General features: G+C 39.7%; 1 protein-coding gene across 1 annotated transcript; it reads left to right on the top strand.

The window, feature by feature from the left end:
- Positions 1-1,592: 1,592 nt before the first annotated feature.
- On the top strand, positions 1,593-10,431 carry MNS1 (meiosis specific nuclear structural 1; the record flags this gene model as incomplete). Its single annotated transcript, XM_082769145.1, has 9 exons — positions 1,593-1,790; positions 1,888-2,015; positions 3,483-3,585; positions 4,486-4,715; positions 5,511-5,727; positions 5,806-5,913; positions 7,748-8,005; positions 8,913-9,038; positions 10,012-10,431. The coding sequence occupies 9 exons, from the start codon at positions 1,593-1,595 to the stop codon at positions 10,108-10,110; spliced, it is 1,467 nt and encodes a 488-aa protein (XP_082625271.1). The 3' UTR covers positions 10,111-10,431.
- Positions 10,432-10,822: the final 391 nt, after the last annotated feature.

Below are 10,822 nucleotides of genomic sequence, written 5' to 3'. Positions count from 1 at the left end.
CCTCACCAATACACTATGTGATTGTAATGGCTGAAAGGTTGCTTTCTGTTTGGAGATCTGTGCACACAGTATGTTTTTTGAACTTCACCATGCTTAAGTTATGTTGGAGAAAACTATGATGGCATTAAAGATAAGAGTTTCTGAACACAAGCTGCCATAAGATTTGAGGATAAAAGAAGTCTCTGGTTGGATTTCTTTTTTTTCTTTACATTATAAAGTCACTGGAGCAAATCTAAAATGTATGGGAAATCAAAGAAAAATGAGGCACTGAGGACTGTAAACCTTCAAGTATTTTCCATACTAGATGTTAGTGCTGTGGTCTGTCCCTTCTGTGAAAGAAACACTGCTCATGAATACTGTTGATACACAAATGCAAGCCACCTCTTAATTTTAAGAAGGACTCTGTGAACTGACTTGCTGTTTTCATGTATGTTTTTCAAACACTTTCAATCCCAGTTTTCTCTCCGAATGCCTTGCTCTCCTGGAGACTGAACCTAGGTATACTTAATGTGCTTTTCTTTAGTGTTGCTGTTCCAAATTAAGGACATGTGTGGAAAAATTAAATTTTACATCTGAAGGCTATTTACTGTTGTTTCCAGAAGTAAGGTGAGGGGAGCTGGTTTTATTTTCTTTGGCAAGAAAGAAAATTCCATTTAACTGAGGCATATAGCTGTTCACTCAGGGAGCAGCAGCGAATGCTCATGGTGCTTCTTGCTGCCCCAGCTCAAGCCCCTGCTCGCAGCAGTTCGGTTCAAGGTGGCCTATAGCTTTTGGGGCAGCTTGTTCTTCTCAAGCGTTGTGGGAGAACGTTTTTCTCTTGAAAGTGTGAAGAATACCCATAGCTTCAGAACGTATTACACTAATCTTGGGCATTCTAATAAAATATTGGAAATTGATTTAAAATAATGAGCATTCCCATCCCACGTATATACAGATTGAAGCATACCTAGTACAGAGTCAATAGAAACAGGCAAACTTTTTGTTTTACCTGTTTCTGAAAGGTTTTTGTCTTAAGGTTAATTGTTTTAATTATCAAATAGGTGACAATGAATTTTAAATACTATTTTAAATGACCTTAAATGCCTTTAATCTCTCACTCTGTAGAAAGGAGAATAAAGATGAGAGAAGTGGCAAGAGGTAGTTAAGTAGAGTCTGGGTTGATTTCCCTCCAGCAGCAAAGCCATTCGGGAGAAATTCACGGAGTGAGCAGTTGTGTGCTGCATAAGGTGTCTGTGGACGAGTTAGGGTCAGATTCTCCTTCCTTTTTGCCTGTCGGGTTGGAGCGAGGCGCACTGAGCAGCCTTGCCGGGACTCCCCTCTTGTGGCGAGGGCCATGGCTAACGCTCCGCCACTGCTTCCCCTTGGGCAATCGCCACGAAGGACAGAAATTCCTAATTAAATGCTGCCATCTAGTTCGTGTGCCTAGAGATGCGTGAAGCGAAGTGGTGCTTCAAGTAACACTTCGGGGGGGAATCGCTCCGGGAGCCCTTCTGGAAGCCCCCCACCGGCCACCATTTTCCCGAGGCCGCCCCGGAAGGCGAGGCCGGTGCCGCCGGTTGCCATGGCGGCCGCGGGCGGGCCCGGCGGGAGGGATGGTGAGCGGGGATGGCGGGCGGCCGGCGGGCTCGGTCAGGGCGGCGTCAGGGCTGTGTCGGGGCGGCCCGGCGCCACCGCCTGTCTCTTGTCGCCCGCAGGACGCGGCGGCGGAGGAGCGCGGCGGGCGGCGGCGGGCGGCCCGGCTGTGGGCTGCGGTGGAGCAGGAGCGGCGGCTGGACGAGGCCGTGCGGAGGGTGAGGCCGCGGGGCCGGGGCGGGCGTCGCCTGAGGTGGCTGTGGCAGCGCGCCCCGGGGGGGGGACGAGGTGTGACGGGAGCTCTGCCCCGGCCAGGGCGAGGAGAGGCAGCAGCAGAGGGAGCGGCAGCTGCAGCAGGAGGAGCGGCTGGCGGCTGAGCTGGCCCGGCTCAAGCACGAGAAGCTGAAGGACGAAAAGATGCGGCAGCAAGTGCGGGAGAACAGGTAAACGGGAGAACAACAGGTAACGCCGCCAGGGAAACCCCCACCCATCAGCTGTGCCCGTAAATCAGCCCCAGCCTTGACAACGGTACTGTAGCGTTCAGCCTGTTGCATCTCCCAGGTTTATTTTTCCTCCTTTAAGTTTGGACTGAGCCTCAGATGCAGCAGGGTTACACTGTGGGATGGTTTCTAGCAATGGAGAGGAGCTCTCAGTACGTTCAAATCCAATACACACAATTTACTATTTTAGAACAGGCTTTAACTTTTTGAACTTCAAAACTTTTCTTTTTCTGCTCTCATATTTGACCTTTTTTTTTTTTTTTTTTTTTTTAAATCTAAAGTCAAGCTTTTCCCCTGAGAAATAAAACAAATGTTTTGTTAGATAGCAGCATATCTTTTATGTAACTTCCTTTTATTGTTTGTATCACTGGCTTTCCATGTTCTGTATCTGTTAAATTCCTGGTGTATCCTTGTAATATTACTGAAAGAACAGTAAATACAGTATTGTGCTCAGATTTCTTATTTGTACAGATGTCATGGGTGAAAATGTTTATGAAGATAAAAGAAAACCTAAACAAAACTAAAACCATTTTCCTTTTCTGTAATACATTCTAAAGAAACTTTCCCAAGGAATTACTTATTTAAGTTTATTTTAAAAGGTATTATCTTGACTTGTTTCAGAATAGTTAGGAGTCTAAGGTAATCCTTGAATGTATCAGTGGAAGAAAGAAGTTCTGTGACTCTTGCAGTGATTACTCTGGGTTATGGTCAGGTTATATATTCCATTAAAATGTTTTGGGAACATTCTGGTAACAGTCCTTGTGTCTTTCCTGACTACTGTAGCTTTTGCCTCTGGGCTCTGCAGATTTCAGCTTCCTGAGTTGCTGCACATGCAGACACCGATGTTCTCCAGTGGTTTGGCTGGCTGGTTCATATCAACACTCATTTTAACTTTGTTTTCTGTTACTGTGGGCTGAGACTTCACACAAGAAATTTTGTTCTTGACCTCAACGGGATGAGAGATTTAGCATGTATATTTAGAAATCTTTCATGAAAATCCTTCTTTTTCCTTCCCTTTGTTGTACATATGCATGATATGCAATAACATATCTCTAATTTATTTGCACAGCTGAAGAGCATTATCTAATTTCTAGTGAGCTGTTGTGTTACTTAACCTTTATTATGGATACCATAACAATGATCTACAGTATGAAACAATAATATTCAGTAGCAAATGTTCATCAGTTTATAATTCTTGTTGTAGTATTATTTCAAACCAGTTGGTATTTGTGGTTTAGTTTTATTGCCTGTTCAGTGGTTGTCTCATTGTTTCTTTCTGTTTGACAATTTGCGTCATTTCAACTCCTGTAAAGAGATTTGATCTCTCCATATGCTTTCAGTGGTGGAAGTTTCTTTTTTTTTCCCTATAGATACCTTGTAATAGGATAAACTTCTTTTTTTTCCCTCTAGTCTTGAACTTCGAGAGTTAGAAAAAAAACTGAAATCTGCTTATATGAATAAGGAGCGAGCTGCACAGATTGCTGAAAAAGAAGCTATACAGTATGAGAAAATGGTAATTAGTTTCAGTGTATCCTAGCATGTGGTTTTCAACCAAGTCCTATTTTGTTCTCAGAAGCCACCAGAGTGCTTTAACTTTTTGTGTACATTGTATTAAAAATTCTCTTTGAGACTGGCCTTTTTATGTAGGTTATTGCTAAGTTTAAGAATTCAGTGTATACTGAAATCTGTTTTTTGCTGTGGTGAACTAACTAGCCATAGGCTAGTTAGGCTTGCATACTAGGCTTGCTTTGCCACGACAGCTGAAGTAGTAGTGAATTAAGCTGTGTGAAGGGATATAGTTTTCATTTCACTGTTTTTGTAATGTTTACTGAAGTTGAAACTATTATACACAGTTTTGTGGTGAATCCTTATCTCAGAAGCAGATGGTTGAAAATGCTTTTTACTATTATTAAACATAAACACGTCTGAGTAACTTCAAAAAAGAACTGTGAGCTTTTATATACATACAGGGTAATGTTGGTGATCAGGCAGGTGATTCTAATTAAATTTTGCATCAAACATTAATGTAAGTAAATTGAGTAATTAAGTAAATCCTCACTTTATTGAGGATGTTCTGCATAGTTCTATTACATACTGGTCAATATGCCATTGTGAGCTAGTTTCACTCATATTGTTAATGCTCTACTTGGTCTTAGTAAAATATATGGCTTCCTTGAAGTATTGTTAGTTCTTCTCAAGTTGTTTCAATAATGGGGATTCACTTCAAGGGTTCTACTTAAGGCATGAAGCATGTTAAGGCACTATATGTGTTTGTGTAGAGGGAGAGAGAAAGATTAAGGTGGAAAACATTCTATATCTGTAATGCAATATAATTCTTTTTATATGCGATGTAATTTTTCACTGCAAGTGGAAGCAAAAATGAATCTTAATTGCTTTTTTTTTCCCCTTGTAGAAACGTGATGCTGAAATAGCCCAAAAGATGAAGGAAGAGTATGAAAGGGTAGCAAAAGAAGAAAGTTCTGCAGAACTAAGGCGAAACAAGGAGAAAATAATGTATCAGCAAGAACTGGAGAAACAGCTTGAGGAACAAGAGAGGAAGAGGCAGGATGCTTATGAAGAGTTTCTAAAAGAGAAACTCATGATTGATGAAATCGTAAGGAAGATCTATGAGGAAGACCAAATGTTAGTTACTTTGAATTTTTATTATTTTTTAATTTAAACTTAAAACTGTGTATAATTCTACGTAGAAAAATTAACTTGTATATGCCTATTTCACAGGCCAAGGGCCACTTCAACAAATTACTCCTATTCAAGAAAGATTCTCTTGGTCCCACTTTAGTAACAAGAGAGACACTTGCATAGATTTTGCGATTTTGCTGTGTAAGATTCTTGTCATTTCAGTCAATCTTGTCTTGTTCCCCAGATACAAAATCTTTTTTTTTTTTTTTTTCAAGGAGCGCTTCCATTAGGCCTGTCATGCTGGAAATGGCTGCGTATCACAGATTTCTACCTTGCCTTGTGTCCTGACCTTTTCATGATACCTGTTAAAAATGAAATATGTTGTGTGCCATGTCTTAGGGCCATGGATAAGAAAGGAGTTTTCTGAGGGCATGATGGTAGTGGGGTGAGAGTTTAGTATAAATGAATAAAAAGGTTCAGGGCTTCTGAGGCATTTGGGCTATTGGGCTTCCTTCTCTCTGTTGTTTGGATGGAGCATGTATAAAATAAAGTAGTAGTGAGCACCTGTGTGTTCAGTCTGTCCTGAAGGAAAGGTATTAAACATGAAATTCCCTTTCTGGGGTTCATTAATTAGCATTTATAATTCAGGCATCTGATTTCCTGCTGAATGGGTAAGGAGAGTCATCTAAATCTTCATCTCTGGAATATATTGTTAATGATGAGCATACGGTGTGTTTAATGTCACTGCGGTATGTTAGATGGCTATTTATGCACTTTCACTTTTTTTACCTTATACAGGGAAAAACAACTAAAGTTAGAAAAAATGAGAGCAACTCAGATGTATATCGATGAATTTAAAAAAGAACAAGCTATCTGGAGGCAGAGGAAACGGGAAGAAATGGAAGAAGAAAATAAGAAAATCATGGAGTTTGCCAACCGTCAGCAACAAAGAGAAGAAGATCGGATGGCTAAAGTTCGAGACACGGAGGAGAAAAAGCAAAGACTTCAAGCTATGGTATTGAAATTTGATATTATAAAAGAGTACTTTGTATATTCTTGTCTTCTGTTGAGAAGTCCTTCCTTCTTGTAATAGATTGCCCAGAATCTACAGAGAGAACAACAGAAGCGTGAAGAACTGGAACAGCTACGACAAGAGCTGTATATGGAAGAACAGGCCGAGACAGAGAGGAAGAAGGAGATGGTAAGTGTTGGCAGGTAGCTGCAGTAGTACCTCTGTACTGCGTGGGGGGAGATTCGCTTTGCCTGGACTTCTGCAGATACTCGTATGGATGTTTTGGCACTTGGCAGGTAACACTTTTTTACATGTAGAACATGTCCTTTGTGCATAAACTGTTTAAGGGAGAATGCAAGTGGAGAGGAGTACTGCAACTTTGCCGTTATTCCTGTAGAAGATTCAGGTTAGTAGAGCTGGTCTGGATGAAACTTCAATAAAATAAAAACAGAAGTGTATATGCAGAAAAATATAAAATGTATGTATTACTTACGGGTAAACTAACCTAATTTAAACAGACAGGATATGGAAATTTTAACAGGAAGTGAAACCACTCGAATTGCTGATCTGAAAAATAATAAGGTGAAAGCTGGGGGACAGTATTTTACCCAGTATTTCTCTGTCTGTTCATTTCTGATGTCTGTGTGATGGAGCAGCTCTCCTTTAGTCTCTAGGAATTGTCACTACAACCACAACACTTACAGAAACATTTTTGTGAGACTATATCCCATATGCAGTTCCTTCTGCATCTGAGGATGCTCTTCAAAGGCCAAGTAACTCCTGTTTCCAAAACTTTTCTTCTAACAATGCTGGCAGGGTAATTCATGGATTTTTTTTATTTTTATTTTTACACTTTGGATTTTGCAATGTCTCCCGTGTTCATTGTGACTTTGGGATGGTTTTGAGGGACTTCCTTAGGCCCATTTTAGTATGTGAGCTGCCTCAAAGCAAAAGCTCAGTTCTGACAGGTTTATTAAATTAACTGAATTTTATAGAATCATAGAATGCTTTGGATTGGAAGAGACCTTAAGGATCATCTGGTACCACCTCCCTGCCATGGACAGGGACATCTCCCACCAAACCAGGCTGCTCAAAGCCTGTCCAGCCTGGTTTTGGGCACTGCCAGGGTTGGGGCAGCCACAGCTGCTCTGGGCAGCCTGTGCCAGTGCCTCACCACCCTCACAGAAAAAGAGTTTCTTCCTTATAGCTGATCTAAATCTCCCCTCTTTTAGTTTAGGGCTGCCACTCCTTGTCCTGTCACTACACCTCCTGACAGAGTCCCCCGGTAGGTACTGGCAGGTTGCGGTAAGGTCTCCCCGGAGCCTTCTTTTCTCCAGGCTGAATGACCCCAGCTCTCATTCTGTTGTTTCTTCTTTCTGTTCTGGCACAAAGTGTCTCTCTCCAGCAGACTGTATTTCCTAAATGTACTGTGCCAGACAAGCAGTTTGTATGTAAACTCTAGTTTTTGGAGGAAAAATTCCATCTTTTGAATTTCCTTTGCCATCCCTAAGGTTTTTGTTTTTCTTTGAACCAGGAAGACAACTGAAGGTTTAGGATACTCTCATGGTCCCCTTTATACATTGATTTTATCTTAAGAAGAAGCATGACAGTAACTTGCAAGTTCAGGTTTAAGCGAAGCAGCTTAACTGCTTGCTTTTTACACATCTGTTTGCTTTTTCCTGCCTACTCTGACTCTCATCAGATTTTAGATAAAATCCAACACAAATAATATGTAACGCTGTTATTCCCAGGGAGCTTGCAGGAGGAATGTCTTGTTGACCCACTTCATGCTTGTGGAAATTTTTTTTTTTTTTTTTGACTTAATTTTGACAGTCTTAAGACACTTGCCAAATTGGTTAATACTGGAGACCACTGTTAAATATGGAATGCTTGCTCTACTCACGTATGCTAGAAGGTAGCAGCTACAGTAATTTTTATCTGAGACAAATCGGGTAGATTGGCTGAAGTTTAAATTTTCCAAAGTATTTTCAATAAAAAGCATTTTATTGAATTTCCTTTATAGGCAGAAATTGAAAAGAAAATAAGGCAACGTCTAGACTTAAAGCAAACATATGAAGAGCAATTTGCTTTAAAGAAGATAGCGCGACAAGCTATGCAAGAAGAGGAAGAAGCCTTCAGACAACAGATGTTGGCCAAGCTTGCAGAGGATGATCGCATTGAACAGATGAATGCTCAGAAACGAAGAATGAAACAGCTTGAACACAAAAGGGCTGTGGAAAAACTTATTGAAGACCGTCGCAGGCAATTTATTGCAGATAAAGTAAGTGAAATGTTCAGTTTTGCTGTTGGTCTGAGCCAAAACATCTTAATATGAGAATACTTTCTCTATCCTATGTAACAAGGCTGTTGTTACAATGGAAAGGTGACAAGGGAATTACAGAGAAATGGCTGAGGGCAGAAAGTGGAAAGCAGGCCTTTGTTTTAGTTTGCTGACAAGAAAGAAGTCTTTAGAGACAACTTATTGCAGCTGAAAAGGTTAAAGCCTTTAACAGCTGTAGATCCTGGTGTACTTGACATGCTCTGCAAATAGCTCTTCAAGAACCATATGATCAGTGACACAACTGTTGCCCATTTCAGCCTCCTTCATCAGGCAGTACTGCTCATGATATGTAAGAAGGGGAAAACTCAGCCTTGATTTCAGATTAAGTATTTCCAGGTAGCATCTGAGGAAGAAAAAGCTTGGCATAAACTAAAAACCACGCATGGAATGCTACGCTGTAGTTTTCAGACTGCACGCACAATATGAACTGCAATTTCTAGTCATCGGCATAAGAACACAGGCCTGGTTTTCCTTTTCCTGAACTAGAGCAGTGAGACAGGAACGGACTAAATCAGCTGAGAGTCCACAAGGAACCAGACCTTGACTTACCAAACTTTTTCAAAGGACTTTTAAATAATTTAATTATAGCCCACGTCTTGGTATTCACTCTTCTATTTTGTCTGAGACTTTTCTTGTAGTTATCACTTATTGTTTAAATAGTCCCTTTTTACATATGCTTTTTCATCACTTTCAAACTAGTTTTCCCATGACCAGGAGTTAAAATTAATTAAAAGTACTAAATTTACTTCATAATAAAAGTCTCCATAAGTATAGTATATATTGGTGGGAAATAAATGTTGACAGAGCTGACACTCAATGATTAAGAAAATTTACTTCTTTATTGTAGGAACGTGAACTCAAAGAAAGGCAGTTAGAGGAGAAAAGACAAGAAAACATTCGTCTAATTGTTGAAGAAGAGAGACAGAAACTCTTGAAAGAGCACGCATCTAAATTACTGGGTTATCTTCCTAGAGTAAGTAAACTGTATCTGAAACGCTTTAAATGATTTTTTTCTATAAATCACTTTTCTCTGGTTGTACAACTGTATAAATTACCTGGAGTCAGTGGGTGTCCTTCTTGTGTCAGCTCTCACATGTTCACCTTTTCTGAATTAGGCAGCAATGAAAAATACTCTTTATTGCTGTATCACTGCTTGCCATATTGATGCATACGGAGTTTGTTGAAAGCTTCCCCAGCCCTTTTTGCACATACAAAGTTTTTGGGATATGGAATGTAAGTTTTTAAGTAGGGCTCTTCCAGCTAGAAAGGTATCCACTGTATCTAAAAGCTGGTATGATTCAAAATGCCCGTTTCACTCAAAATGGATAAACACCAAAGCTCTGCCTCATTTTGAAGCCTCTGATACAGCTGTAATTTGTAATGTTTTTTGAAATGCTGTAAGATACATTCTGTGGGTCATGTGCATTTTGAGAAAAGGAAAAAGCTGCTTTTTTAGAAAAAAGCAATTTTATCAAAAACTTCAATAAGATTTAATTAATGTTTCATGTACTGGTGTTAACTGGTGTCTTTCTTCAGTATGACCACTAGAATTAGGGTTAGAGACTTTAATTTCTGGGTTCCAGTCCTTCCCTTCCCCAAAACACACTTAATCTTCCAAAGTATAATTCCTGTTCAAGTTGTTCAGGTATCACTTGATTTCCAAAATAATTTCTTTGTGTAGGCTAATTTCAACACAACGTGATAAAGACACATCTTACCCAGTGCCTCTTTTCAGTGTAGTTGCTCGGCAGCTCCAGGTTAGCACCGAGTGCAGCAATTAGAAACTCATCCAGTGAAGTTTGTTGATGGTTTTCAGAGCTGTTTGTTTTTAAAGAGAGTACTGGCACCATGGATAGATAAAAGCTTTACAACTTACACAAAAAGATTCATAATCATCTTTTGAATTTGTTTTATCTTCTATGTGTGTTTCTTTCCCCTTATTGCAGGGAATACTCCAAGGTGAAGATGACATTAACATGCTTGGTGAGGAATTCAGGCTGGCTTACCAAAAGAGAAGAGATAATGCATTTTCTGAAGAGGGATGAAATTTCCACCATCTCCTCTCCTGGTTTGCCACTAGATGTCATCTGACTTCTAATGAAAATTTCTGTTGATGTTAACAGCGAAGAGCTCCTTTTTATTGTCAAAAAGCCTCCATTTTAAGACTGGAAGATCTGAGGGACAGCAACTTTCATTTAAATATGTATTTTAGTTGCATTTTTCACCAATAAACTGTTAGGAAGTTGAGTTGTCAGTTACATCGGACAATTGAGTTTGGGGTTGAAGCAATGTTTAAAGATGTTTTCTCTAGCAACTGAACAGAAACTTAAGACCCTGTAAATTCAGATGGATATTTCATAATAGACTATAACATCCTGATGCACTATTTTTGGTTTTAATTTAAATATTTATATTTGCATATAACACTATTAAAACACTACTCTAAATGTTTCTCCTTAGAAATGGTACATCTGAATTACATGTTCAGTGCTAGCTCATTTTACTTTGCTAGTACAATCTAAGGAGAGAGAAGTCTCATTGTGAGGTCAGAATCACCTTATACTATTACTCGTGCACATAAACTTACTGTTTGTTTGTTGTGTTCCTATTAGGTTGCTGTGTGGGAGGAATACATTGAAATAGCTGAGGTTTGACAAAGATTCATGCAGCCAGGAGTGATCTTTATTGCTCCCATTCATTAAGGCACACAGCTCATCTACACTCACATTTTTATCTAGTTCTTGATTATAACGATGA

This window comes from Aythya marila (genome assembly GCF_965140915.1).
Source record: "Aythya marila genome assembly, chromosome: 11".
NCBI classification, from domain to species: domain Eukaryota; kingdom Metazoa; phylum Chordata; class Aves; order Anseriformes; family Anatidae; genus Aythya; species Aythya marila.
The sequence above is the reverse complement of the archived record's forward strand: the minus strand, read 5'-3'. Positions and strand labels throughout refer to the sequence as shown.